The sequence below is a fragment of the Dermacentor variabilis genome, chromosome 3 (genome assembly GCF_050947875.1).
Source record: "Dermacentor variabilis isolate Ectoservices chromosome 3, ASM5094787v1, whole genome shotgun sequence".
Taxonomy (NCBI): domain Eukaryota; kingdom Metazoa; phylum Arthropoda; class Arachnida; order Ixodida; family Ixodidae; genus Dermacentor; species Dermacentor variabilis.
In genome coordinates this window covers 205,754,178-205,781,609 of record NC_134570.1, presented here as the reverse complement: position 1 = coordinate 205,781,609, position 27,432 = coordinate 205,754,178, and the positions used below count along the sequence as shown (strand labels likewise).

At 46.8% G+C, this 27,432-nt stretch overlaps 1 protein-coding gene and 1 pseudogene across 1 annotated transcript in view; one reads left to right on the top strand and one right to left on the bottom strand.

Annotated features, from left to right (window-relative positions):
* The first annotated feature begins 7,126 nt into the window (after window positions 1-7,126).
* LOC142575001 (uncharacterized) overlaps window positions 7,127-27,432 on the top strand; it is a 31,896-nt gene continuing 11,590 nt past the window's right edge. The window contains exons 1-4 of the mRNA XM_075683978.1: window positions 7,127-7,269; window positions 12,710-12,790; window positions 16,546-16,629; window positions 20,622-20,805. Of these exons, the coding sequence (XP_075540093.1) occupies window positions 7,127-7,269; window positions 12,710-12,790; window positions 16,546-16,629; window positions 20,622-20,805 (492 nt within the window). The remainder of the gene's footprint in view (window positions 7,270-12,709; window positions 12,791-16,545; window positions 16,630-20,621; window positions 20,806-27,432) is intronic.
* Window positions 22,088-23,478, bottom strand: LOC142573852 (uncharacterized; annotated as a pseudogene).

Genomic DNA, 27,432 nt, shown 5'->3' with positions numbered 1-27,432 from the left:
CCTACCAACAGTCAACTGAAGTCCTACCAACTGTCTTTATACATCCTAACAACGCTATAGTATCACCCTAAAAACAATTGGCCAACAACTCCTAATAGAAATGTGTTCATAAGATATCTTTAAGCTTCCTACCAATTTCATATGAACCGAGCATATGCAGTGACCCAAGTTGGCAGCAAAAAGGCACATTGAAAAGTGACACACAGTCAGTGAACAAACTTCGCATCGATGAGCTTCATTGAAGAGTGGTCCATAACCAGTGGCACATACCTTCTGACCCAAGTTAGGATGATAAACGCTCATTGAAGAACGGCACATGCCCAGTGGCGCATTCCCCGTAACCCAAGTTTACATGAAACAGGTTCATTAAAGTGCTTCACATAGTTATTGTCACATGCACTTTCACCCAAGTTGGCCCGGCAGTTCTATATGATTTGTTTTTGGGACTCAAAGGCTGATAGCAATTCAAGGAGCTCTATAATATATGCAATGAATCTATGTTCTAAGCATGCGCGGTCTGGTCCTGCGTCGGCGCAGCATGTTCAAGCGGCTCAAGAACACCCTCCTGGTAGCCGTGTGCTTCAACTCGGCCTTCGGGGGCATCTCCAACTTCCTGCTGGGCCCAGCCACGGCTTCTCTCCTGGCAAACCTTCAGAAGTAGGCGCCGCTCTATCTCGCTCTTTACGCTACTCCGGTGGGACGAGAAGGGCATGTGGGCGCAAAATGTTCGCGTGAGGGCAGCTGCGCTTAAAGAGTTTTGTTCAGGACACTAAATATGAGCCGGGTTAGTCACTTAATTTACATTTGCTGTCTTTATTGCATGAAATTTGGCAGGTCCTTTACATCACAAGTCCCAAAATCACAAGTCCAAGCAGCACCGCACGGCGTTTGTTGAGTGAGAACTGACGCCGCGTCCAGAGTCATTTCTAGAACACGATGTTTAATTTTTTTTTGTTCTGGACAAATATGTGCCACTAAGCCTTTCAAATCATTCGGTTTATTTGTTTACAAAGAGCAATAAACGAAACCTTCTGGGGAGTCTTGCCGTCTAAAAGCTCCTATCAATACGTCTGCAAGGCCGGGCAACAAGGCACATGGCAAAACGACAGACATCATTATGTATAATTTCCAAAATCCAAACTAATGCAGTGACAGCTACATGCAGAGTTTCGCACTGTGATTGCACGTTCTGAATTAACGAAAATAGGTGTATTCTCCCATATATTTATCAATTCTTGAAGAACATCAAAGCGAAACAAGAGAGAAACAAGCATTAGACATACTTTCAGTAAAAAGCACTGCAACAGGCTCGAACTGCTTGGCAAAGCATTGCGTGTTTACAAAAAACAACTGCCGGGGGTCTCTCAACGTCGAATTTATTCTATGCTTTTACTGATAAAGTAACTTTCAATAAAGTGCAGTGCCATACTTGATGTTTATATATATTTTGAAGATGTGACACGTACCACACAACATTATTTCCAGTACATGAGTGAGTGCACCCAGGTGCTAGGCACACAATAGCTTTTAACAAATACTTAAAAGCCTCACACGCAACGTAGAAGGAACGCAAAAGACTAAACGCATGCATGTGCTCAATTTAACAACATAGCTTAACTGTTTACGCAGGTTTTATCGACGACACATAATCTAGATTAGAGGTATCAGGAATCATTTTTTTCTTGCAAAAGCTTACGCTTTGCGATGCTTTAGTTGTAGTTACACGCACACGATTGTGATAAATTGCATGAGATAAAATAGGCGTGCTGTACTTTCATTTTTACGTTTCACGGGAGGAGCCCTCAACAGCCAACTACAGAAGTGGCTGTCTCACACAGCTTGATGATATGCTAACTCCAAATAGGCCAAGACGAAGAAGCGGCACCAAGCATTTTGAGTTAATTGACAAAAATAATTTCCTGGCAAGCGTCCGCGAGGGCCTGTGTTAAGTGAACATTCTTATGTATAGCTCGAAAAATTGCGGCTGTTGAAGTCGATCGAATAAATTTGAATAAATTTTGATTAAACCAAAGAAAGAAATTGTGTAGTTGCTTGTTAGACCTAGTAATTCCTATACGTCTGGTCTTGAGAGTAGCATGCTCGTGTCATCTACGTGTATTGCAGTTCACAGTATTGTCGTTAATATAAATAATAGGAGACCTAACACACTCTCTTGCAAGGCTGCATTTAAAGGAGACAAAAAGTACGATTCCAAATTGTCGACATGAACGCGTTGTAATCGCTTTCATAAAATATTTGCAAGGCCAGTAGTATGCCAGGAATACGGTGGATGCGCAGCATGTGTAATATTTTGTGACTTAAGAAATGTTACTGAAACATGTAAAAAGACGTGCTATGAAGAAATATTCATTGACATTTTGCAGCATAATTTACTTGCCAGTAACGCTGTTGCAGTTTACTTGCGTTTTCTAAATACGAACTGTGAATGAGGTATTGTATCTTGGGAATTTCACAGACACACAAAAAATTACCTGCGAGATAGGATTATTTTTTTCAGTCTTATTAAGATAAAAAATGAATGACAGTGTGCATATAGGCCTGTAATTCGATGCATATTAGTTGCATCACATCTCTTCAGTACTAGAGTTACCCCTTTGTTTTTGTTTTCATATGTTGGACAATACTCCTGGTTAGGTGGTCTGATTGAACCTATAAGCAAGTGTAACAACTATCTCTTGTAAATGCTTCACTGCTGTAACCTGAAAGTTATGAATTATGTTTTGCTATTTTTTACGTTCATAAAAGTGGTGAAAATATTTTGCTCATCGCTTAGCGCAAGGAAATTGCTACCTGGAGAATGGCCCGTCAATATAATTACCATTGGACACTCCACTGTGAGTAAACACTCTGGTATACCTCTGTTTACTAAGTCGCTACTGACCTATGAGCGCTTCACCGGTCAGTTCGTCTCTTGCAGCATTTTTTTTTTTCTTTTGCGCTGGTTTCCCCTGCCTGGCCGCGGCCTTCGTTGCTCACCCTCTATACTAAGTCAGAGGACTTATTTTAACTGTCACCAAATATTGTGTCAATGTAAGGTCTCTAGGTCACCTAAATTCGTAATCCATTTCTTTTTTAAAACACTTCTAAATGTTCTCGAGCATGAGATTTCAGGAAGACATGACAACGTTTACTTTAAGCCATATCAGTCTGCTGACAGAAAGTACAACCCATTGTTTCACCTTCTTGGAAGTTAAACGGTGAGCTTAAATATGTGCAAAAACGACTTTATTTGTGCGATTTTATTTGTACGACTGTGTTGTACATTTTGATAGAGCCTGTGTTTTGAACAGAGCAAGTAATCAACTTACAAGGGAGATATTGGAAGCGCTTCAGATCATTAAGCGTGGTGTTGCTTGTATCAGTGAACCCTCAGTTTCTCTATCGACAACAGAACTGGCGTGTCTTGGGAGCGGTACATAGGAGCTGTTCTGTATCGTGTGTTCGTTGCGTGATACAGATGACGGCACTGTTTTTCCTTGTTGTTTTGAATCTTGGCAGAAGCTGTTTATTCCTGCGTCAAGAAATAAAACACTCAGTTGTTAGCGCGCCTACGTGGTTGTCCCGTGTCGTCTTCCTTCGTAAGTTGTTCTATTTAGCGTCTTCGTTCTGAACATGTATTGCAAAGAAACAACGACCAGCAATGTTACTAGTGTCACGCTTGAAGACCTTAGCGCAATAAGCGCTGCAACTCCGGCAAACCAACCACTCGTTTTCATATAACGGCGGGGCGCCCTGGCGGCGGATGGCTGTTTAAATATAGGTGATAAAATCGTATAAATTAATATGTGTAAATCGGGCTTATTGTTGCAGCGTTTTTATCACTAATACATCATTAAGATAAAACAACTTCTACGGCATGAAAAGAAACTAGATCGATTTACCTTTCCTTCACTTGACTCTAAAAGCCTACTGGTTCTTCTGAGACGGCGATGGCTGCTCAGCTGAACTGGCTCAGTCGCTCAAGCGTGTTGCGGGTGTCGTTCAATTTTGTGTTCGTCATCTTTGTCCTTGGGAAGATAGATAATATAAAACTTCGGAACCATCTGGGTTTGCGGGATATCAAGGCACGACTGATGCAGACGAGCTCGCATGAGACGAGCCGTCAGTGGAAAGGAGCGCATAGACGCCAGGGGAAAAGAGAGAGGAGGGCGAAAGAAGACGTGCGTCACGTCACTTCAGCTTTTACGTTTGTGGTTTACTCTTTTGCCGTTGATCACCAGGGGAGCAATTGGCGCTGTTTGAAGGCCTGACGTAATTGGGACGTGATTTGGCCCAACCAATGGGGGGCATACAGAGCTGCCCTGACATGTACACTGCGTGACATATGAGGACTTCGATTCGCCTGCACCACTTCACTGAGTTCATGAGGTGTTGCCCCCTACAACTCGTTACAGCGGTGCGGCATTGCCACCCTGTCAACCGTGTCATACGTTTCAAAACGTGAACGAAGGGTGCAGGGTTGGGTCACAATTTTTCTGCACCTTGTCTGCTGTCGCTGCCGACTTTGTGTCGGCATACAAGTGCGAACTAGCAGCGCAGCAGGTGACGCGGCACACAGACACAACTACTCTTAAAACCCTACGTAGCACTTCTGCTGTGTCTACGTAAGTGAAGGCTGTACCTAAGCCTCGGAAGTCTATCATACTTCAAGTCTTCAAGTCTATCAAGCTCACGCACTCGGTGACATTACTCGCACAAAACAACGCCTGCACCGCGGGTGTACTTCGGCATTTGTTTCTAGTGTCGTGTTGTGCCTGCACTGCTGCAATCAAGGCGCACACTTTCTGAACTTCTCGTGCACCACCGTTAACTGGCTCACAGTGGTTTAGGCAAATGCAACGGATCTCCGGCACTTGTGGATACTACTTTCTAGTTTTAGTTTCTGTGATATTAGTTCTAGCTTCAACTTCGGATCTATATGACATTGAAAGTAAGCAGATGCCATGCATGGGTGGCAATCGTTGCATTGCAAAGCATACTGCAGCCTCCTGGATAGCCATCACCGTTCCGGATTCAACAGAGTGTTACCAGGTGCACCACCCTCTTTGTGTAAGGCAAACAGCTATGTCGCACATGAGTGTGTGTGTGACTACAGCAGCGACACGACCGTGGCAATGATCGTGTGACGCCTACGGCCTGATTTCTTTTCCGTCATGTGGCTCAACCACAAATTATTTTTTAGCGTAGAGGACGGGAGGGCACTCACTTAATCGGTGACTGGGCGCGGGAGAAAGTGAGAGAGGGTTTCGAAAGCCGAACACTAACAGAAATTTCAAGGTGGGAGGCAAGTTCCCAGTGTGTCGCACCCTACTTACGCTACTGATTGCGGCCATTGGACGCCTGCTTATAACATGCCCATTGTTGAGTTCTACATTGGTACTGGACAAGCGTAAGCAAGAGAAACAACGGTTATGACGCCATCGTCGACTACATGTTATACGATCGTAAGCACCTATGGCTATGTCATGTGGTGTATATTAAAGCGACGATGATGTTTGCTCACCTGCGATGCAACGTTAAAAGCTGCTTGACTTGGGCCGGTAATGAAGGCGGTTCAGCGTTGCACAGTCTTTTACGTAGCGGTAACTGCTACGAGGAACGTACTAAGAATCTGCACCGATTCTGTGGACGGTGCAGGCTAACACAGCATCTCAAAGCGCAAGTTGCCGCGAGGAAAAGAACACGAGAAACTGGCACGTGACGGTCATGCCTGTCGGTTAGTCGATTTCTGCGCGAGCGGAGTGCGCGTGCGATTGCGGGCTAGTGATTAGAGCATTGGGCTACTATGCTGATAGGTAAAGGTTAGATTTTACTATCGGTCATGGTTATATTTTTATTTCACGAGACACCGAAGTGGTGGAGACACAGGAAATATCTACCGGCCTGTCGGCCTCCGGCATAGGGCGTGGAATTACCGAAAGAATACCTCGCGTTAAAACTGGACAGTAGGTAGGCATTAACATCGATGAAACTGCCATGTTGTGGAATACATTATACACTTAAGTTTTATTAGCTATTTTACCTCGAAAGTGATGGCGAAAACAAACATTGCGAGAAGGAGTTAACAGCATTATAAGACACGAGCTCCGCTGCGATTTAGTAGACGATCTTTTTGTCCTTTTTATTGCGATAACAATTGCGGGCACTTCAGGCGCATTTCAGCCATCGGTGTCGCCGTGATTTTCTGTAAGTCCAAGTGCAATCACATCATCGCTTTGCTCCGTATGCTTTATCTGCGAATGAAAGCGTGGGAAGGTGAGCCGGCGATGGTGGCTCAATCTCGCGCCCACGAGGGAGGAAAGCGGGGAGTAATTGCACCGTATTCCGTCGCGCACAACGCATTGGAAGGGGGGGGGGGTCGCCCTACTCCGGCGGCGGATGCATGTGGCGCGCCGCCTATATTGAAAGCGATCTGCCATGGGGGGACTGAGTGTGCCCAGTGCGCATAGCTTGTGTTCTTAGTGTGAGCTGTGTTATTGGCAGTTAGTTCGCGTTGAAGCAAGGCAGCACGATGGTTAATTCGCTCGCTCCCGATGCCACGTTTCCTCACTCCAGCGTTATGACAGCTAGAGTGCGCGGTCATCGAGTAAGATGTGTTCATGTTTACTTGTGCGTGCGTGACAGCATGCTTGTTAATTTAGTTAGTAAGCAATGTTTACAAGATTATACAGCCGATAAATCTACTATCCTTACTTCATAAGCTGTCTACTAATTTGCTATCGCTATCGATGTTTCGTCTTTCGAGCAAAACTGCGACATTTTTATCAAAGGACTGTACGTGGGACACTATATTTGTTACGTTGCTATTTGGATGTGGCTTCTGCTGCTAGTTGAGATTACAATTCAACTCATGGCAGCCTGGGAATGTGGCAGCCAGAAACTGCTTGCTCTTTACTTACATTCTTTCTGGATATCGAGACTACGATCTGTTAACGCATGCGGTTTTCTGGTATAGAAGTCATGCTGTAGTCAGTTGTGGAAAAATTCTTTTTAATGTAAATTTTTAGGAAAATTTGGTTGAGTACGGGACCAAAATCGACAGGATAATTAAACGCGTTGTCGAATAAAGCTAGTGTACCTGCTCATTTCATCCTGTGCCAACTAAATGGGCTTGCTCTTCTGCGGTCTCAGCTCGGACGCCGACGAGCAGGTGAACGCGCTGCAGTGGTGCCTGGTGAACTTCCCGGCGTCATTGGCTGCTTCGGCCTGCTCCTTCTTCTACGTCATCTACGCAGGCCTGTTCAGCTGGTGAGCCAAAGGAGCGCTTTGGGAATACCATTGCACATTAGGACGAACGGTTTCGATGCGCATCACGACGGCCCATTCATTGCCGCAGGGCCACAATCAACACCGCAGCGCTGCGTCTCTCGCCTTACTATTCTCCAGCGCTGCCACCTTTAGTCTCACTGGCTATTCCGCGGGTTTCTGTGATGACTGTCCTAGATTAATAAAAACGGCAGACTCGAGACGAGATGCTAGTCACCGTTCTGATTATTTGAATGTTCAGTGTTTTTAGGAGGTACGCTGTACCTACACAGTAGAGGTCAGCCGGTGCAGAAAACATTTTCTTTTACTAGCGCCCTTGTTAGCAGCAGTCTCGACAAGTAGACTAAATATGTACCGTAAGATGCATTGCTGTTGCATTGACTATGCCCTTCACACTACATTTTTCAACTTTGTGGAAACAGTGCTGCAGAGCATTTCGCTGCAGAATTTGTAAATTAATTTCTCGCCATTGTTGCAAAGCTGATAACTTCTAGCAAACCGCGATGTCTCGTGTACAGGCTGACTATGATTCTTGAATTAAAGCATGCTTGCTCAGTATATAATTCAAGATGGATTTCGTGAAATTTCTTCTTTTTTTTTTTGCTTGGGGGTGGTGATGCTGCACTGTTCCTAAGTAAAATACAATGCCCAATCGATAACGCAAACGTCATTGCGCCGGTCAGGGGGTGATACAGGCTACAAGTGGGCCAGAGGAGAGCAAGCTTCCGCCTTAGCACTGCCGAAGGATGAAGAAAGAAGGAACGTCTGGGAACAAAACCTGCATCGCAAGGGGGATTGACACGATGAGAGTCGCTCTGTCTTAGAGTGTCGTTTCGAGCTTATTGCATCGTACGACATTACTTATACGTTGTTGACTGGAAAGGTGATAAGCATTTCGCAAAGAAAGCCGTAGTTGCTGCCCTGATAGCGTACCAAACTCCCGGACACGCCTACCAAACACGCCCTGCTATTTATCCATGAAGACGCCGCAGCTTCGGGAGCCATCGAAGAATTCTACGGTGGGGTACTGATTCTAAAAGGCATTCAACGTAACAAAACAGCCGCAATGACTGTGAAAACAAATACTGTCCACCTGGTAGGCCAGTGCAAAGTGACGCAGCCTAACCAGAGTGATTTGAGGCCACGTGTGCATGGCCTTCGCTCTCTGCTTGTGCCTTACGTATACTATCGCTGTCACAGCGTACCGTCCAAACAATGGATTTTATACTGCAAGCTCACAATGTGCAAGTCTGAACAATTTGTCTGTGAAAGAGAGGTTTTGCTTACAGGGCACGACGTACCTGAAGTCACACACACAGCGCATCTGTAAGGTCGCGTCGTCAAAGGCAACCATTCTGAGCCGTGCACAAGCAGCGGACGTTCTTCTAAGTACTAATTCGCATTATGTCTGCCCTGGCGCCTTTCTAATGATCTGCGTGCACACGTCCTGCAAAAGAGGCAACTGCAAATGAAAGAGAAAAAGAAAAGAAGAAAATGCGCACTTTGAATTGGAGGTGGTTCAAAAAAAGCCGAAATCCTTCACTACGATACTCCTTCCGGCTCGAGTGTTGCTTGCGCATATTAAACCAATTTATCAATGAGTTTTCTTTCTTGCGCCTTCGGGTAATTTCTGCCTACGTGGTAGCGAGGCAAAAATGTATCCTAAGCCATCGCTCTCAGATTTCTTAACTAACGCGTGAAATATGGGCCCCCGTTGAGATGCCCTATGGATAAGTGCACATACACTAGTTCGTCCCTTATGCGAACGTAGATTCAGGGCATGCATCTTCACATGAGCCGAGCGTTTGCATCTCTATTTACCTGCGACGGACGACGATTACAATATTTTAACGCGCAGTGCGCCGTCAGTTCTGTATACCCCATGCTCCTACAACGCTGTTTCGCTTTCCGCACGAATCGCTTCAGCGGCAAGCGCTCCCTGCACACACTCTCCCTTATTCTAGTGCACTGTATCCAGGTGGCTAAATAAAAATAGTTACAAATTACCTTAAGTGAATGTTAAAAAAAATATCCACGCGAGTTTAGACTAGTGCCGCTCCGGTGCATGCTTCGATGTTATAGTTTCACCGCCAGGCGGCATTGAGCGAGACGAGCTGCGTGGATCGATGCACAAGCACGTGCAAGCAACGAATGAGAGGAGCGAACAGACCAGCGGCACGCCTCTAGCACGCGGCCAAGGGCCTTAAAATGGCCAAAGAGCTTGCTGTCGCCGCCGAGCTACGCGATTGGAGGATAATCTCCATTGCGCTAGCTCATTTGCGTAGGGGTAGCTGGCGTTGACGAGAGGTGCGTCGCGCGCATGGTTATCTGCGCTCAACCGGCCGACACGGTGGCCTCCGGACGCGCCCTCTGGCGTGATGTGGCTTTGATATGATACGAGCTGCTTTCGCAGTTACCAGCTGCTTCTTCGTTCATTCACGCGAAAAGAAAGGAGCGCGTGACTCGAACCACTCGTTCGATCGGCTGGGCCGCTTAATGCCACACAGCCGCCCGATGGTATAGCATTAGAGAAAGAAATTATAAAGCGCTCGCGCAAAGGAGCCCGTCTTCTTTCTCTTGGCACAAACCACGAGGCGCTGCCGGCAGTTGCCGCTGCTTTTAGAAGGGCTTCGCCTACCGAATGCTCGTTGCACCACACCACATGTGTGACGTAGGGGGCGGGGGCATTACTACGCCGACTGGAGTGACTCCACTATTCTAACATCCCGATGAAGGCTAGTTGGTTCACCCTTTAGATATAAGCCAATAGAGCGCGACTAAAACAAGAACACAGCGAGAAACAAATAGCGTAGAACAAGCGTCGACTGCAGACTGTTTATTTGAATAACTCCCTCCTTTTACACCCTGCCCTAAATAGACACGCGTACACAGATACGTATACATAAAAAATCGAGTCTTTTCGTGCAAGCGCACAATGTCTTTCTTATAAAGCAAGCGAGGGCGTTCTTCGAGCCGTTATTATATTAAATACTCCGTTATTTCTCTTTCCGTCTCAGTTCCATTCGATTCCTTTATTTTCGCATTCATCTTTGAAAGTACAAATGCTCGGACAGGAGCAAAAAATCCCTTTTATTAGCGGCTTGACAAGAAGCCCTGCCCGTATCGTATTTGGCTGCAGAAAGTTTGTGAACTCTTCTCTTATCATACATCAATACATCGATACATAAAATATATTGTGAGGCAGCTGTTAAACCTCGGCGGTTTATTTAGCAGGTCACGCGCTGAAGACGATGACGCTGGCCATGATGGTGAATATATACAGATGAAGAAGATGAATGAGTAATATAATGCTTACACAATTCCACCCGTACGTGGAAGCGGCCAACCGGGCCGCTGGTTATGACGGCAAACGCCGTATGAAAGGCTTTAAATGCGAAATATGTACAACCTCTGTGGCACGACAGCGGCCGTCCAAAGGCGGAACAACTGGAGTGACACGATGGTTAACCGGTTAGGTCTGTTTCCGAACAATGTAGGGCCCGATCAATCCAAAATCCAAAATATCTATCCAAAATAGCCATGGCAACCTTCTCTTAAGACCAAGATCGAGGGTAAGGGACGTCTGTGCGTAAGATGCGATGACGGAAGAGTTGATAGCTTGTAGGGGGTTCACTTTGCGCGGACACGGTGGTCATCTTTGGACGTAGTAATTATGCTGACTTACGCACCAGTGTCTGCCAACAAACGCAGCCCTGTGGTTCGGTCGGTTACATGGAAAAGGCGGCTTGACGACAGGCCTGAGTGTTTGCCGCATGCCTCGAACAAGGTAACACACATCGACAAGCCACGGCCCGAAGACGTCGGTGATAGTAGCACAGGACCAGCGATGAAAAACAGTGCTCAAGTTTTTGGAGCGGTTGTTGCATAGAAGAGGGCGCGAAAGGCTGATGAGTTGGATAGGGTCAGTGATTTAAATTACGAGTGTTGCGCATTTTTTGATGCAAGTCGGCGACTTGAGATGTGAGCTCTTTTACTGTTTCCTGAAGGGAAAAAATTAAAATTAGATTATGGAATTTTACATGCCAAAGCCGTGATCTGATTATGAGGCACGCCGCAGTGGGCGATCCGCAAATTCGGAACACCTGGGGGTCTTTGAGATACACCTAAATCTAAGTACACGGGTGTTTTCGCCCCCATCGAAATGCGGCCACAGTGGCCGGGATTCGATAACGCGACCTCTTGCTTAGCAGCCCAACACCATAGCAACTACGCAACTGAGGCGAGTTTTTGAAGGGAATCCACTTCTGCAAGTGCATAGCTACAGACAGTACTTGTGACGGCTGGAGTGGCGTCCATCATATGATCGGCCAGTTCGGCGAGTTATGACAAGGGATTATGCTTAGCTGTGACGAGAGACATGCGTACGTTGAGTGGAAGACGCGTTGTAGAAACAACTCACGTAATAGGGCCGTTTCCAAGGCGTCTAGATGGTCACTAATGAGGTGTTGCAGGTCACCTAGAAAATGAGTTGGACGTTGGTCACTGAGCTCTTCGTTGTTCAGGAGCTTTAAAATACGCCTATGCGCAGGCGGGACGAGACGGCGAATGAGGGCCTCTTTGATTGTCCTATATGGCGTCTCGTGATGTGGCTGGATGAGGATGTCAAGTATCTCGGCCATGGCCTGTAGCAGCAAAGCTTCAAGTAGGAGTTCATATTTGCGAAACTGCGACGTGACGCGATGACTGCGGAACTTGTTATTAGCTTGTATGAACCATAACGTAGGATCGGGAAGTCATAGCTGTTGTAGCGTAATGGTAGTTGTGGGCCCTACAACACCTGTAGAAGGTACCTGACCGGTTGCAGAGATAGTAGGACCGGTGTCGAGGTCGTCTGGAGTCTGGGTTTTATCCATTAAAAGTCGCGTTCGTAGTCCGGGTCACCAGTGACTGTAGAACTACCAAGCGCAGTTAAGAGCACCCGGGTTTTATTTTTACGTCTCATCACTTCATCGACTCCATCGTTTATAACTCCTCTTCCTCGTCTCTTAAGACGTACCGCACTACTCTCTCATGTCTAAAAGCGGCGACGGGCCTGGGCCGCTATTTTGTAGCGATGCCTTATGCCGTATTCTATGCTATTCTTATCATTCACCACACACGGCCGCCTGATCGCGTTGATAATGTGGGCAGACCATCGCTCTGACCAGTGGCCAAGCGCGAGAAGCCTGAAAAAGCATAGAATCGGAAAAGGCATCGCTACAAAATACCGGCCCAGAAGAAGAAGAAAAGTTTGCCACACGTGCTATTTTGTGTACGAAGAGCTTTTCTTACGGTAATGCTTGTATGCTATTTTTGAATAACGCTTGTTTCACGGCATTTTAATTGAAGTTGCCACGTTCCCCAAAGCCTTTCTAAGGTATTCCTAAGGACTGCAGTGCAGTCATAAATAATTCGGTTTCAGGGAGGGTGAAGCCATCAAGCGAGCCGAGGAAGATGCCCGGCAGAAGGTCGCCGAAAGACGGAAGAGGCATGGAAAGTGCAGGTGCGTAACAGTGCTCGGGTGTGACGCTGGGGTAACTACATGAAGTAGACACCAAACACGCAGACAGTGAGCGCATGTTTCGCCGTCGACAAACGGTGCTTTTATACCGGCGTGACGGACCCTCATGGTTGGCACCTGAGCTAACGACTTTTTCGAACACTAGTCGTGCTAATCGAAGCCATCCATGATGCTCTCAAGAGATGTTAATGTTTTTGTGACAAACGAGACTGACCCTCAATGGTTAAGAATCAGCGAAAAACGTCAAGCATTAAATAACGCTTCCTCAATGGGGACTCATATTCGTGAGGGCAGTAGTATGATTCTTTGGCTGGAATTACGGTATACGAAGACAGCTACATAAACCCTGGAATAAAGAAACTGCTGTTTGTTCAAAAAAAAGCTCAGCTGTTTAAACGTTGGCTCCGGAGCCAATACATCGACTAGTTAATCACTTTGCCTCAGTATTCCCGTTCACGCAATTTTCTAGAACGTTGAAACAATCGCGCGTGCTGTGGACTTTCATTTTACAGAACCATTGAAGTTCTACGAATTATCTGCACTTGTAAGTGCAATTTAAGAAACTTTGCTGAAAAATAGATGTCCACCAATTACTGCCCTTGTACAGAAAAAACCACAAGGTGGTGCTTAATTTGCTTTAGAAAATCTTACATTTGCCATAACGGCTCCTGGCAGCGTTTGAGAACTTGGAGCGTCGCTGAAGGTGGGGAACGGGTGGTCAACTGTCAGCGCATTGCATTACAAGCGACTGCGCTCACTTATGTGGCCGTGCCAATGTTGCACGTGAGTAGAAGGGCCATTCCGATGCGTCCCTTGAAGCCGATACGATCAGACAATTTCGGACACGTGTACGAACGCTGACAACCACTACATCTTATCGGTAAACACGCACGTATACTGTTTTTAGGCATTATCCAACAATGCGGGTGTTTCACTATGTTATCCGCTTGTTATACGGCGCTTTGGTGTAATAATTATATGGCGTATAGCTTTCTTGTAAATGATCAGTGTTGACACTTTAAATTATGGTGGCAATTTCCTTTATTTCCTTCTGCTATTCTCAAAGGCACGCAACTGTTTTTTAAATCTTACTTTATTAGCAAGTACGGCATCCTTCCGTCTAATTTTGTGTCCTGCATTGTGTTTACAACGCCTAATCCACACTGCATAGTAAACCAATTACTGTGCTGCGATTGATGCGAAAGCTAAGAGTGTCATTTTAGCTGGGGTGCTATAACGTGAAGCTATTCCAAACTTTTCTATTCCAATTCTGCAATCAGCCCTCCACGATCGGTCAAAAAATTTTCGCAACACCGCCAATTGGACTTTCTTACACGCGTTGTCACGAAATCGGCAGAGACGCCCCATTTGATACCCTTTGTCCACACTGATTATGCGTGATTATAATAAACGAAACGAACATAATTATTTCTGATTCGATGCGTTTTTCGACATTAGCTCTCTGCTATTGGTCAAGCGTTTTCGGGCTGCGTTCACATCGCCAGTCTCTCTGGCGCCGTCATAAAACGACGAAAATTCACCGCGTTAAAGTGACGTGTACGCGTTAAAGGCGCATTATTACGCCGAACAAAAGTGATTTTTTTTCTGAATAGCCAGGCAGTGCCCCATTCCAAAAGAAATAGGAGATGGTTACCCGCCGATCACTCTGGCACTAGCAGTCGGAGCTGCCAGGGAGCATGCATTTATTTGCGTATAATAAACCTTCTTTGCGTGACAGCGTAACGTTAACGAGCCCTTTCGGCACATATACGGCGTTGTTCTGCCGGCTCATCTTTGCTGAGGATCCGTTTTAGCGGCATCTTTCTCCTACCGTTACACGGCACTACAATTTTCGACCAGCTACCGCAAGCTAAGCTAGGGAAAACGGCGCAATCGCAGAAGCCGGCACCACCCTTCCCATCCGACTATCTGCTTTCACTGTGCTGACTCGGCCACATCGAAACCCTCTCTACTTGAGCGTGCTGTTCGCCTCGTGTAAGCCAATCAGATAAGAATAACTGCTTAATGGAGACAACGCTGTTCGCTTTTAAAGCAAAATAAGTGTCCCCCTATAAACGAGGACCCCTTCGATTGGGCTTTTCAAATAACGCTGTGTGTTACCACCCCGTGCTTGAGTCGCTGGCTACGTAAATTTGACTTCAAGAGATGGGAATAAAGCAGATTGGAATAGGTTTACGTTAGAGGGTCCCATGTTGCATTTTAGTTGGCGATTTGACATTTGGCATTAAATCGCCTGCCGCGCAGGATCGGCCTAGCCAACAAGCGCTCTCCAGTATCCAACAGTAGAAGACTGCTCCGGTTCTGCCCATAGGATTGGCCACGAGATTTGTTAGTAGCGACAGCAGAATGTCAAGAGGATCTCACGAACTTTCATACCTACTCCTTCCAAAACTTCGTCAAATAGACAGCTCCTGCCTTCGTCGTATTTTCAAAAGTGTTCTCGTGCACTGCACGAGAACAGTCTCATTATTTATCTCTCACTGAGAGATAAATAATGAGTCTGAATTGAATAATTTGCATTGAACAGGATAGTAAGTCCACAAGTGCGAGATTGGGCTTTTATTTAACTAACAAAGAAGCCTTGAAGAGGGACGAAATTTATTAGAAGCGTATACAATCTACCGAGTCATCAGCTCGTCTACAATGTTGGGCATTAATTGCGACAGAAATTTGTATGAGAATGCTTACTCATGATGGGCCTTATGTCATTTAGCCTCGGGCTGTCGGCAAAATCCACCGTACTGCAACAATTATAATTAACAATAACGTTGCAGCTGTAATTCTTCTGCGGACAAGTTTCTTCAGACGCGACGTTTTCGTGTTACTTCCTGAACACTTTGAAGCACCCATATAAAAAGTGATGAACGAGGTGCCCAGGCTAAACACAGAGTGTCTCACCATATTACCTAGAGGGAAATTTGGCGCCACCGCCTATGGGAGTTTTCTAACGAGCGCTGTGCCTTCATGGGAATGATGGTGTACGGGTGTGCGAGGCTTGTTTAGCTGGTGTTGTACGAAGCTTCGTCTAAAATGGGGTAATGGCTTCACAGATAACACGTTCTTCAAATAAAATCTTCATAAATGGTTTTCATTCACCCATATTTCATTTTTCAGTAAAGTTTATTGACCTACAGTGTATAATCAAGCGAAGAAAAGCAAGAGCAGACGACAAAGTATTCTAAAGCCAGCGGGAATCTTGTCTAGTCTTCCAACTTTAAGAGCCCACTGAGGCGTTGTATGATTCATATAATTGTACATTCAATCACAAGTACTCCTAATTAAAATTGTGTTTTGTGTAATATTAAAGATAAGACAGCTCTATACGCGCTGATTTAGTTGGAAATGGATCATTGTGCCAGACGGAACGGTGCTAGCCAGGTGCGTCTTCAAGGTGTCCCTGTCCGAGAACGATGCCAATCTGAAGTCACCATACACCGGCATTCCCATGCATGCAAAAGCTCAGCAGACAAAGATTTCCCTCTAAGTAGTACAGTGAGAAAATCTATGACGCTAAGACATTCAACATGGCGACCAGTGCTGATGACAGGAGATGGACAAGTGACATGAACAGGGCAGAGGCGCTCTTTTTAGCCAAAGCATCCTATTAAATTGTCTTGACCCGTTGTCTGTGCCGTTTGCATACAGGAAAGTGATCGTATGCCTCATGTCTTTATCACATCCGGTTGTCTGTATTGTAACGCACAGTTTTCCTACAGCTACGCAGATCTCCTGCTCTGCTATATGTTCACTGTCTTCAGTATCTTCTATGTCACCTGGTCCTATGCAACTGCCTACGACGTGTAAGTAAAATCATCTTCAATATTCGAGGATTTAAGCTTATTGACAGGGAACGGAAAGCGATATATCAATCGCTGACTCCGCAGGATATTACTGGGGCCTCTTCGTAGAGGCAGTTCTCATCGAAAGCTGTCATACCTTATCTACATAAACTTTATATGATATACCAGGTGATAAATTAATCGAAGCAGTCGAAAGAGCGGAACAGGTAGATGTATGTTCGGAAGGTGGTGGCGCTTCTCTTAGCCTGCTTGCGCTCAGCACCGACGGAAACATTATCTCTCTATTGAAAATAGGCACACCGGAATGGCTTTGAACAAATTGCACAGTCATTTTGTTTTTACTGTGTAGTGCTTCTGAATTTGTGAAAATGAAGCAGCCATTGCTGTATGGAGCGGGAGTCCACTGCGACCAAACAGATGGGGAAAGTTGAAGCGAGCTGAGGAACCACGTGCGACACCGTGGTACGATCCACGATTCTTTGGCGCATGGACAGTATAATAGCGGCAAAACCATGTGCTCTGTACCAGGTGCCGTGATTGAGAAGGGCTCCTGCTGTGCGTGATATATTTGTCGCTATGAGTAGCCGTACCAGCGGTTCTATATGTCACGACAACCACGTCTGTGTCTAGTGAAAGAAAATAACTCAATAATCAGGCATAGCTACTTATGCGCATATGAACAGTAGAAAAGTGACTGACAACTATACGCCTCAAGATCACCTAAACAGAGCACGCAGAAGAAAAATACTCCTAAATATCGGAGGCGAAGTGAGGAGCTTGTTACAAAACTGGCCCCCACTCCACGCCTTACAGAGAAATATGAAGCATTATCACAAGCTAATTTCCACTACTGAAAACGGAAACTATAGAACACGCATAAGTAAGGAATATGACACGAGATTTCACAGCCCAGATTTATCTGCTCGAAAAAGCTCACGTTGGTACACCAAATACCCCAAAGAACGTCTGCGTGATAATTCTTCAATATTTCAGAGCTCCCAATGATAGTAGATATGTGATCTCCCTGTCTGTCCGTCCGTCTGTCTGTGGTAGGCAGACTTATATAACCTTCAATAATAACAATCCGGATAAATTTGTATGTAGTCCACCTATTACTTCTGTTGCATTTATCTCGAGATACGTTTACGTTCATCAGGGAAGAATTAGAAGGACGTGCTTGCAGTTCAAGGCAGGCAGCCAGCTCCAACACAGGTTACTGCGCCAGAGCTGCGGCCTCTTAGAAGAGAGCAGAGCACGAATGCAATTATCTGGCCGCTTATGACGGCTTCCACACAAAAAAATTCACGACAGCAGCCGACTCAAGCAACGGCAAACATTTCCGTCGGCAAAATCGTTTGAAATAATTACCTTTCTACACAACAAATGACTATAGACTAGAGGAACCATTACACGATGGACATTCACGACAAAGTTGGCCTTGTGGTTCTGTGATCTCATTATGCTGCATCTTGTGGGGATCGGGGTGCCCTCCCGCGCCTCCTACTCCAGCTGGCGCGTTGTGGGTAGCTCGATCGCCGAGATCCGCGGCCACAATGACAACATGGCGGACACGGCTAGCGCGCAAGAGCAAATTTCGCGCTCAAACCGTTCTTCCCCCTCCCGGGGTGCATTTTTAACGCGTAAGCCTTTAGTCGCTCATGAGTGTCCGCGCACAGTCCGTGGTGGACGCAGGAAAGCGGTGATCAATTACAGCAGGTAAAAACTGTCACAGCGCTTGATGGATGAACCTTGGTGATCAATCAAAGTTGATAGGTGGCCTTATGTGAACAATGGGTGATCTATCAAAGTTGATATGTGGTTCCGAGGCATGCGAGAACAGAACAGCACAGAGAAGCATTGCCCACGGCTGAACATCATAGATCGCCTCAGAACCGCCATTGCCCGCAAAAAAAAAGAAACAAACAAAAAGTTAAAAAAGAATGATCAAGTCAGTAGGATGTCTCCGAAGAGCGCAATGGGTTCGGATCTTCAGATCCCACTGGCGGCACATTGGGGAAAAAAATACTAAAGCCCCCCAAAATTAAAAAAAAAAGAAGAAAAAGAAAAAAAACATAGCCGAGTATATCGGAACTCTCCGAAGAGCGCGCGAACTGCGCTTGCATCCCATGCTCGCGGCCACTGCGGCGTCCGTTCGTAGTACAGTTCAGACAACAGCAACAGAGGCGGTCATAGATAGGCTTTCGCCTATCGCAGTTTAACTCAGCAAAGTGCCCATAGATTTTTACAATTGCTAGTAGGTACAGCGGGGCGTGGCGTTTCTCGTGGCGCTCGATGTTTTCGTGCAGGCGTGAGTGAGAACGGGTGCGAGAGAGAAAATCTGGGGGCCTTTGCTCCTTGAATATGTGACTCTGCCTAGCCACTACGGAGGAAGTTAGCGCGTGTTCTATGCGCTTGTCCCCTAGACATGCCGGCATCGCGGAGTGTGGTCGAGTTTGTTTGCGCCGCGCCGCTGGCTGCCCGCGCGGTGACGCCGTGGGCACGGACGCTCCATTTGGTGATCGCTGTGTCTGAAGGGGCAAGGTTCTGGGGCCCTTTTTTGTCGCGACGATAGAGTGGATGTTTTCAAGCACTCCTCCAGGAGGGCACATGTAACCGGCGAAGGGAGGCTCCAGGAAAGCACCTGAGGTTATAATAAAGTAGGCGGCGCAGGATCTCCAGGGCACCCAAGGCGTAGCGGGGGGATCGAAGCTGGTAGCAGGGCGGCCCGTGGGTTGGGGCCGCGGACGCCGCAGCGTGCCAAAGGGTGTTCGCATAAAAAAAGTGGGCTGTCTGCGATAGCGGACAACCGATCTTATACACCCTTGGCACGCGCAGGCCTCAGCGATCCCCAACCCACGGACCTGTCTGGGTTCTAGCTTTGCTGACACCGTTGCCGCTTTTGTGTCATAGAGGCGCCTCCAGTAAAGCGAAATATTGACACGTTGTTTCAACTAGTAAAAAAAAAAACACGATTGAATAAATATATTAACGTAAAGCCGCCAACTTAAGACACTAAGTTCATCACTCCCACTCCCCGCGACTTCTGCCGGCACGCCTAGGACCAAACGCGTAGAACACGCGCTAAGAAACTCCTCCGTAGTGCCTAGGCATAATCATATATTCAAGGATAAAACGTCTCCACATTTTCTCTATCGCACGCGCTCTTACTCGCGCATGTGCGCAAACGTCCGGCGTCTCCGCAAGTGCGATGCCCCGCTATACCTACTAGCAATTGTAGATACGCTTCCGGGTTTGAGTCACTGCGCAAGCAAACGCCAACGGGACGCGTCCTGATTGGCTTTCCGATTAATTACCCTTGGGCGCCCTTTCCACCCGAACTTTCTTCCGCTGAGCGCTTCATCGCCGCTGCGGATGCGGCCCCCCGCAAGAAGGTGGTTACGTGGGGCCTTTGATTCCGCGACTTCTCGTCCTCGCGTTTGGTGGACCACTGCCCCGTTAGCCCTAGCGCAGCGGGTACGAATACGAGTACTCGATCGGTCTTGCGGTGAACCCTTCCCGTAAGCGCCGTGACTGTGTCACTGTTCTGCATCTTGGGTGAATAAAGCCGTGCCTGCTGAAGCCTTGTTTGCGCCGTGACGGAGAGTCGACGAACCCTGCCGTAGCATCTTTGTGCCTTGCGGAGCGTAGGAGCGTTGTGTTCTTTCCTGACCGTCGCTCGTTGGGTGAACCTTGTGCAGTCCCATTTCCACAAGCTGTAGCCCGAAGTGGGAGGGCGAGGGAGGTAGGAAGGCGCACTGCACCTCCGGTGCCTGATAGGTGGAAAGTATACAAGCGCTAATAATATACAATGCCCGTAGCGATCTGCTCGGAAAACAACCGGTGGTCTCCTATGTTGTGATTTTTACAGCCCAGCTCACTGAGCTGAATGGGCATGTTTGCTTTGATCGAGTTTGCCTTTTCGAGTCTTGATGTTGGGATCACGGTGGAAGAGCCCCATAAATCTCTCCTACCGTGTTTATCTGCCGAAACAGGTGCGCGACGCTTCCGGCATTATGCGGCACGGTGCTTCTGTTGAGTGCGCTGCCCAGTGGTCAGGACCAGCGTTCATGGGGAAGCGGGCGTCGGATCCTGGACTGGGACACGGTGCGCAGTCATGTGTCTTGGACACTGCTGCTGGTCTGCGGATCCACCTCCATGCTCTCCCAGATGGCCGAGGTAGGTGCAATAAGAAGGCAGAAGCTAGGGCTTACTTAACGTTCGTAATTTTCTGATTCTATATAGAGCGTATTGTTACATTTGCATTAGATTTCCTGCCGGCTTTGATAATAGCGCTAAGACAAAGTTCTGAGTTCTCGCGTTTCAACTTTATTCATTTATTTATTTTTGTATCCTAAAGGCCCAGAAGGGCATTACATAGGAGGAGGGAGTGTGCAGTACATCATTGTGTTAAGCATAGAAACACCTGAACAAACAAGAAGAAAAAGAAAGATATGAGTTGAGTAAAATGAAAACACTGTGGTATAAAGGAAGCTTAACGACATATTCAGGATGCCATCCATATTTAAATCAGGCGCAACAAGAGAAATATTGCACAATTCCGAATACGCAAACATAACAACACTGAAATGAATCTCGGAATTGGTAAGTACAGTATTGTAATATAAGAGTTGAAGGACGCATTTAAATGTACACAAGTAACCAAAAAAATGCGTGGCTCTGCTATCGCAAACATCACAGACCAGCGGAGCTAGGCGAAGTTAATCCTTCAAAAAAATCATGCCGTTCTCCTTTGTGGGGGGTTTCGGTTGAGACGGCGCGCTATTTGAGGCGCCCGCCGCAACAGAAGTGATTTGTTGAGACACCATATGCGTCGGTGTCATGTGCCAGTCGCTGCAACACCACGCCTTAGCTCAGATTCCTGCTAGCTCCGACGCCTTGTACTACCTGGTAGCTTCTTGAAATCCGCCGAAGCGAGCGTGCGGGTTTTTATGGGAGAGCAATGACTTCACACCACCTATGCCCACTCTAGGCCAGGGGAATTCGGGCTGTAAGCGGCCGTTCGCACCTCCAATGGATTTGCGGGCCTGACGCTGGAGGTTTTCGGTGGCGCATATGCCCGGAACCGACTCCCGGAGACGCAGAAAATTCAGTCGGCAGCGTTCGTTGTCTCTGGCCCGAAACTCGGGATCCTCGGCTCGGCGACGGCGTTTGTCGGCGGCGACCTCGCCACAATGGGCAGGATCGGCTCTCCTTCGTCTATCGGAGTCCCGCTGAGCCACGCGAGGACCTTCCTTGTAGGCGGCTTCTTCCTCGGGAGTCTTGCCTTTCTTCGGTCGCCCCATGATTTGAGCGCCTAACTTTATGCGGTAGAAAACTTGAAATTCTGCAAATCAAGACAGAGGAATCTGCAAAATTCCGCGGCAACATTGAACAGAAATAAGCTACATGTAACAGTTTATTTATTAGGACCTTTCAGACTACAAACAAGCTTGCATGTTTAAAACTGAAGGAAGCTGTTGTGGCTGAGTATCATAGGATGCTTTGTACTCTCTTCACTAAGATAATGGCGCTTGTGGGACACAATGTCACCATAGCGACTGAATGATCATTCTGCGCCAACAGAGCTGATCGGCATTGACAGGTATTTAAGGGCAATGGAAGAAAGCGTTGGAGTGAGCTGTTCCATCCCCGTCCAGAAATGCAGAACATCAAAATCTACACCTGGATTTTCTTGTTGAGAAAGAAGTGGCGCTAAGTCCCTTTCACTAGACTTGAGTTCTTGGGCAGGCTTGAGGTAGACTTGCCATTCAGCAGCTAGCACTGGTGACTCTTTCCCAAGTCCAGGCACACCTCCAAACTTTGAACTCTTCTCTGAGAGACTCCCGACTTGCAGAGGATCCAAGCTCCTCACACTCGTGGAGAACTTCCAAGTGTCAGATTTCTCCAAATATGCTAGCGCTTTGCTAGCTGCTTTACTCATTGCAGCCTTCATTTTGATTGCAATCCGATGGGCCTCGTCATGTAGAATGTTTTCTTTCTTCAGTTGTGCTTCAAAATCTTCCTGTGCAGCTGTTTCCAAATATCCCCAGAGTACAAACAAAGCATTGTACGCTTTATGACAGGCTACACGGTGACCCTCAGCTGCTTTCAGCAGGCCGGCAACTTTCTTACCAAATACTGCAATGCGTCGCATGCTGTACTTAAGCTCAGTTGAGGGCTCATTCAAAAGTTCCAGAAGAGAATCAACACATGCAGTCTCTCCATACCGTTCATGAACTTGCCTTAGCAAAGACGAGTAGTTCTCAAAGTATACAGGATGCTGCTCAACAGCTCCCCCCCCCCCCCCCCAATCTACGAATTCCACCTACTTTTGACATGTGCTGGAGGTGTTTTGGCACACTGAATCCTGCACTTTTCTAGATGAGATTTATAGAAAGCTCTCTTTCTACTCGACAGCCGGAACGCCTTCTCTATACAAGCGACTAATCTGTTCACTAATTGAAAGGATACTTGCAATGTGCTGCCTACGATGTTTACTGCATGTATGGGCTACACATGTAATGTGAACAGCGCCTTCGCACAGTGGCTTTATGCACTCATTAAATGATTTCACCATATAAGCAGCGTTATCGCGTACAAAGCCTCTTCCCTCCTAGAATTCAATTCCGTACTTCGTCATTGTTCTCGTTACAATGCGGCCTATCGCAGACGAGTTCACTTAATCTACGAATTTTACTTCGACAAGGCAGATTGTAGATTGTAGAGTGCAGATTGTAGCGAAGCACTCGCGCTTCTGGCTGACTGGACGAACAACACGTTCACAACCGATTTTGATCGGTCCTCGGTGGTTTCATCGGTAATTACTGACACCGTCGTACCTTGAAACATAGCTTTCAAAGCTGTTTCATGCTTCTGAAACAGTTCTGGAAGTCGCATCAGATCCAGGCACCCAACCGCTGTTCCGAACGTGTGTCTGCAGAAACGTTCTCAGTTTCGGATTGTCCACCTTCTCTAGGGGAATATTCGCGGATATTAACACGTCCATGAATTTAAGCACAATGTCGTGTCTCGCCTCGCCAGCGGTGATTGCGGATTCAAGCGTTTGCAGTCGGCTTTCCTTTCTCGGCGTTCCTGAACCCCCAGCGCCGTCTTCTGATCATTCCTCGCCATTTTTCGCTTAGAAGAGTATCTTGTTTCTGCATTCTTACGATGACGGTTGCTCTCGATGTGCTCGTCAATAGTTGACTTGCGCCGATGGTCAACTGCTCGCAGAAACTCGGCAAAAAAGGGCTCCTGCATCTTCGTGAAAGCTGGCGTTCTTGTATTCTCGAGCACGTTCTTTGGCTGTCTTCTTGCTCAAATGAGATCCTGCGCGACATCTTGATTACCAACTCGAAACAGAAAGCAAACCGTTAAATTACGCACATTCTGTTGAAGCAAACGTTGGATGCATTGATGACTACGGCTACGGCTGAGCCCTTTGATTCGGGTGGCGGCTGCGCTACCTAGCCAACTTGTTTATAAGGCGAGAGTAATTTAATATGAAATTAAATTTCTTCATCAGTAAAAGGTGCCGAGGTAATAAAAGCTCGCCCACTATTAATTACCAAGAATATACGACTTTTCCGTCTGCTTTGGCACCTTTCACTTGATCTGTCATTTGTAAGACGCGTACCGCTACCGTGTGAAAATTTCGAGAAACAGCGTTTCGCTGCTGCTTCAAAAAGGACTTTTCTTTTTTTAAATCGCATTTCCGCGAAAAAACATAAATTCCGTGATTTTTTGCGGAATCGCGGAAAGCTAGTGGCATTACCCATGGTAGTTGCGCATTCGTGTTGACTAAACGAGAGAGGTCTGTCGGCTGCTCAGAGCTTTCTAGCATATCAGTGACGCCACGGCTAAGCGTACACTGGCTTCTCATCGGCTGGGGATAAGGAAGCGCATGCAAGCCACGGCCAGACTGCGCCCTACGCACATGTGTGATGCGAGGAGGTTGCGCAGCTCGGCGACGCACAGCGGGGCCGAGTTTTCTGTCGGCGCGAAACGAAAAGCTTAACATGCAGCGCCGCTGCCATAATTCTAAGAGACGTATACGCATATAAACAGCCATTGTTCATGGGGACGCTCCAGAAGATGCTCCAAAACTATCTGCATCAGTGCGAGCGACAATGTTTTCGGCTAACGTTTATGCATGGCACTAGAGGTGAACATTGGTATATTAATATACGAGCAAATTTGGGTCACTTTGTTTTCATGATCCCGCCTGGTTGAAATGTGATGCGCCGGTTTAACGCCATTGGTTGGAAATGTTGACTCGCCCTAATATTCAGAATGAAAGAATGTTAAACGCGAATATTTGCGGTGAGTGTTCAGAGCTGCTATTTAGCAGTAACACGCTCATGTAGGGTGAATATGAAAAAAGTATGAATCTTATCGCCTTATTCTGTACTGACTCCATGCGGTTATGCAGAGTAACAGTAGCTGGGTGCCATATTATCAATGCATATTCTAACAAACACAGGATGAGAGTTGTGTATGCATGAAGCTTCGTTTCTGAGTTGGCAGGATACAAGTGACGTTTGTTTAATCCTGATTTATTAAATGCCGTCTTGGTTATATATTATTTGTGTGTGTGTGCCAAGTTAGGTCTGTGGTTAAATAGACGGTACTTGAAACTTTGCATTCCATCCATGCCTGTATTGTTTATTGTGTAAACGTTTAGAGGAGTATTAGTAAGTGTAGAAAATGTAGTAAGCTTTGTTTTTTCCAGGTTTAGCTCCATGTGCCGCACCTTACACCTCTGGCTAAGTTGCACAAAATCTGTTTGTAAGCTAGTGACATCTTCAGGAGTTATCTGCCTATAAATGGCGCAGTTGTCCGCAAAAACTCTCACTTGAGAACTTATTTGAATGTCATTTTTGAAAAGCGTAAAAAAAAACAGATGCAGTTCTTGAGAACTCGAATCCATATGGTAAAATAGCATATGTGCTCTCTCACATGTTTTTAATTAGTAATTTCGGCTAAGGGTTACGAGTTGTTTAGGCAATATTTTGTACTTGGTTCCCTATAACACGTACATATTATATAACTTGTATATATTGCTAAATTATGTGCCATTACACTCGATTGTGTTCCGAACTAAGTGGCAGAACAGTATGCTAGAGTTGCATGGTTTTTTTAAAGAAAATAACCTTCTTTGGGTCGTTCAGCCGTTCTCGGGGTCGGGGGTAGGACGGTAGTACGGCAGTGGGACTAGCACTATAGAAGGCGACGAAATGTGCCGAGGAAAACAGAGCCGGGCCTTGGGCAACCGAATTGCCAAGAAGAGTGGGGCGCGGAGGTGGAGGCTTCGCGGTGAGCTCTTGCGCAAAGGACTAGCGGGGAGGGGATGTCGGGTCGGACTGTACAACGTAGAGGCAGGGGAGTGTTCCGTTGAGCGCGACGGCGTTCACGCCGACTTGCCAAGGAGAGTGGACGCTTTCGCATTCCGCGGCTGTCTCGAAGAAAACCCGGCAAGGCCAGTGCAGGGGCTGGTGGAAAGGGTGCGTTCTCTTGGGCGCCAAGGAGAGGGGGGTGGGAGGGGGGACTGTCGCTTGTTCCGATTCACTTATATTGATCTTCATTGATGGTTTCCGCATCATTATTTCGTAGTGCATCGAGACGTTACGTTTACCTGTGAGGTCATGTGTTGACTGCCTATTCCTGGAGCCCTCACGCAACATATAATTACGCTTCTGGGAAACTTATTTCATGCACGTTTTTTATGCTGCTGCATCAATTACCAATGACCAATAATGTTTCATTCAATTCCGTTGACTCTTCTAACGTAGACAGCATGTCGTAAACTTTCAAAACTACTCCCGTGTCAAGCATACACGGCAAACATGGACTAATACGGAATATGCTTGTAAATCGTCTAGCCTTTATTCAAGAACTTGCGTAAAATGAGTACTAATGACAGAAACAACTACTCAATACGAGCCGCACCCGCATCCATGCATTAGAGCTTTAAAGGGACACCGAAAGAGCTTGGAGAGATTTTGTGGACGCGTAGTGTACAGCTGCAGTAAAACGTTCGCGCCACAACGTCAGTGAAACGTCTCATGTTAAGAGAGCTACGGACGATTACAAGTTACCTTCATACTTCGCCGAGTGATGGGGGCTAAGCTCCGCATTCACTGGCTCTGCGCCATGATCTGACATCATGTCGCCTACTTGGGATGTCTGGGAGACAGCGCGCGAAGCCTCTCCCCGCTCGCCGCCAGGCTGTCGATCCTCAGCGAAAGCCATCCGAGTAGCGTGCGTCGCGTGCGTTCTGTCGATGTGTTGAGCGTGTCCTGTATTGCGCTAAACGCAGGCAGGCTAGGCGTTTTAACGGATTCGCCGTGGCGTAAAGTCCCCCTATAGTACTACTACTGTTGTGAAGAAGGGGCTCTAGCATGAGCTGCCGGCGCGGTGCCAGCCACCCGCTGGCGCAGAACTTCACCAGCCAAACATAGATCAAATGTTGTAGCCAAGTGTAAAGCATTTTAAACATTTAAGAAAACAATGTGTTCACCATTACGCAGGAGCCCAAGATTTACACAAGCAGAAAAGTAGGATACACTTGGTTCCTGCTACATTAGCTCTGCGTTTGTCTCATTCAGCTCTGTAGCACCAAGTGGCAGCACCCTGCAGGCCGCTAACGTTCGCGCCTCCGTCCCTCTAGCAAAACTCCCACTACGCCTGCGTTTACCAGAATACCGAACATGCAAAAACCCTCGAGTGTGGTAGCAATCTTTCGGCCTGAAGTGATGGTCACAAACTCGTAGCTTCTGGCGCCCATTTGGTACCGACATCCGG